This window comes from Eimeria tenella, genomic scaffold (genome assembly GCF_000499545.2).
Source record: "Eimeria tenella Houghton genomic scaffold, Eth_scaff927, whole genome shotgun sequence".
In the NCBI taxonomy this organism is placed as follows: Eukaryota; Apicomplexa; class Conoidasida; order Eucoccidiorida; family Eimeriidae; genus Eimeria; species Eimeria tenella.
Window position 1 is genome coordinate 1 of NW_013546041.1, and position 2500 is coordinate 2500.

Sequence of the window (2500 nt, forward strand, 5' to 3'; positions counted from 1 at the left end):
ATGAACAGCAGCAGCAGCAGCAGCAGCAGGATAAAAGGGGAAAGACACAATTGGATTTAAAAGTGAAAACGAAACGAAAAGACGCAGGAAGTGGAAAGTGGAGAAAGAAATGGAGGAAATGAAAAGTGGAAAACAAAAAAGAATGAAGAAAAAAGAATAAAAATGAAAAACATAAAACAAAACAAGACAAAATAAAATAAAATAGAATTAAAAGGAACTAAAAAGGATTAAAAATAAACAAAAAGAAGCAAAAAATGGAAAAATGGAAAAAACTGAAAAGTGGGACGCGCGGGGAGCTGAGGTGTATGTACACCCCACGCCACCTGCCTCGGGAGATGCAGCAGCAGCAGCAGCAGCAGCAGCTTTTTTGAAAATGAAATTAAAAAGACTTTTATTAATTCCAATTAACTTCGATAAACCCTCGAAGAACTGGAAATCCAGAAAGACAGATCCTGCTGCTGCGCGCAGCTGCTGCAGCAGCAGCGGCAGCTGCAGCAGCAGCAAATAAAACACAAACGAACGCCCCAGATATATGCACGCGGAAAAACCTGCACGCAAACCCTAAACCCTAAACCCTAAACCCTAAACCCTCAATAGCCCTAAACCCTAAACCCTCAATAGCCCTAAACCCCCAGTAAGCCTAAACCCTAAGCCGTAGGAAAAACGAGATTCGCAGTGGCCCTTCAAAACCCTAAACAACCCACACCCTAATCAATCCTAAACCCTAAACCCTAAACCCTAAACCCTAAACCCTCGGAGACGGTACCTGCTGGGTAGAGCTGCTGCTGGAAAAACAGCCACTGTCTGTACACCTCAGCATAAGGGCGAAAAGGCGGAAAGCCAGGTGCTGCTGCTCTGCTGCACAAGCCGCTGTTGCTGCTGCTGCTGCTGCCGTTGCTGCTGCTGCTGTTGCTGCTGGGATGGACCCTTCCAAAACGAACGTCCCCGGCGCTCTCTGCTGCTGCTGCAGCTTCCTGCTGCTGCTGCTGCTGCCGCTGCTGGTGGCTGCTTTTCTTTGATCCCACTGCAGCAGCAGCTGCTGCTGCGCTCGCTGCTGCTGCCCCTGCTGCTGCTGCAGCTTCCGTTGCTGCTGCTGCTGCTGCAGGTGGCTTCAAATCGAGGACCTCGAAAGCAGCAGCAGCAGCAAGTGCCATCTGCTCCAGCACCTGCTGCAGCTGTTGCTGCTTCTGCTGCTGCTGCGTCTGCCGCTGCTGCTGCTGCTGTTCCTGCTGCTGCTGCTGCTGCTGCTGCTGCGGGGTACCCAGCAAGGAGGCCTCAGCCTCATCGTATAGGGAAGCCCCTTCAGGAGGGTGTACATACACCCCAGGCACAGCAGCAGCAGCTCTTGCTGCTGCTGCCTTTGCTTCCCACTCCTCCCCGCTGCTGCTGCTGCTGCCGCTGCTGCTGCTGCTGCTGCCAGAAGCAGCAGCAGCGGGAGCTGCAGCAGCAGCAGCAGCAGGTTGCTGCTGGGGCGTTATGAGGCCGTTTTCGACGAGGTGTCTGTACAGCGCGCTGCTGCTGTCGGTGCTGAGCTGCTGCAGCAGCAGCAGCAGCAGCTCCAGCACACAAGGCCTCTCACTTGCTGCTTCCCAAGTGCCCGAAAGAGCAGCAGCAGCAGCAAAAGCAGCAGCACTTAGTGGCGGCAGCAGCGGATAAGCAGGAGAAGGCCGAAAGGGAGGCGCCGGCTGCAGCACAGATTCAGCAACCAGACTGCTGCTGCTGCTGCTGCTGCTGCTCTCACTGCTGCCGCTACTGCTGCTTGCGGCAGCAGCAGCAGCTGGAGTTGGTGCTGCTGCAGCTGCCGCAGCAGCTGCTGCTGCTGGGGAGTTTGAAGAAGCGCCTTTACCTTGCTGCGCCGGAGGCAGTCCTTCCAGCTGCTGCTGCTGCTGCAGCTGCTTCTCCTGCTGCTGCTGCATTTTGCTAATGAAAAAGATGCAGCTACGAGCAGATCATGCTCCCATGGCTGACAGCAGCTGCCCTTGCTGCTGCTGCTGCAGCAGCAGCTGCTGCTGTTGCTTCTGCCGCTGCTTCTGGAGCAAATCAGGCTGCTGCTGCTTTGTTGCTGCTGCAGAAGCGCTTCAGTGGCGCCCTGCTGCGGCTACCAGTGCTGCAGCAGCTGCTGCTGCTGCAGCTGCCGCAGCTTTAGGAGCCTTCGCCTGATTGTTTGCCCCTCTCGTTGCTGCTGCTGCTCCTGCTGCAGCTCACAGCAAACAACCTCTGCTGCTTCTGCTGCTGCTAAGAAAGAATTCTGGCCCAACTGATGCATAGAGCGCAGCAGCTGAGGTGAACGTACACCCGAAACGAGGCTCTGCTGCAGCAGCAGCAGCAGCAACAGCAGCAGCAGCAGCAGCTAGGTGCTCCTGCTGCTCTTTTATTCCCTTTTTGTTTACAAAAAATGAAAACAAATTCAAAAACAAAACTAAAAACAAAAAAAAGAAATGCAGCAAAAGTGCACTCAGTGTCGAGACACTCACAGAGGGGCCCCTGTGGGCCCCAAACC

The 2500-nt window shown here is 54.2% G+C and overlaps 1 protein-coding gene across 1 annotated transcript; it reads right to left on the reverse strand.

Moving 5' to 3' along the window:
• Positions 1-683: 683 nt before the first annotated feature.
• ETH_00003720 (uncharacterized protein) lies at positions 684-1916 on the reverse strand (the record flags this gene model as incomplete). The annotated part of the gene is made up of 2 exons (XM_013380822.1): positions 684-691; positions 767-1916. The coding sequence occupies 2 exons, from the start codon at positions 1914-1916 to the stop codon at positions 684-686; spliced, it is 1158 nt and encodes a 385-aa protein (XP_013236276.1).
• Positions 1917-2500: the final 584 nt, after the last annotated feature.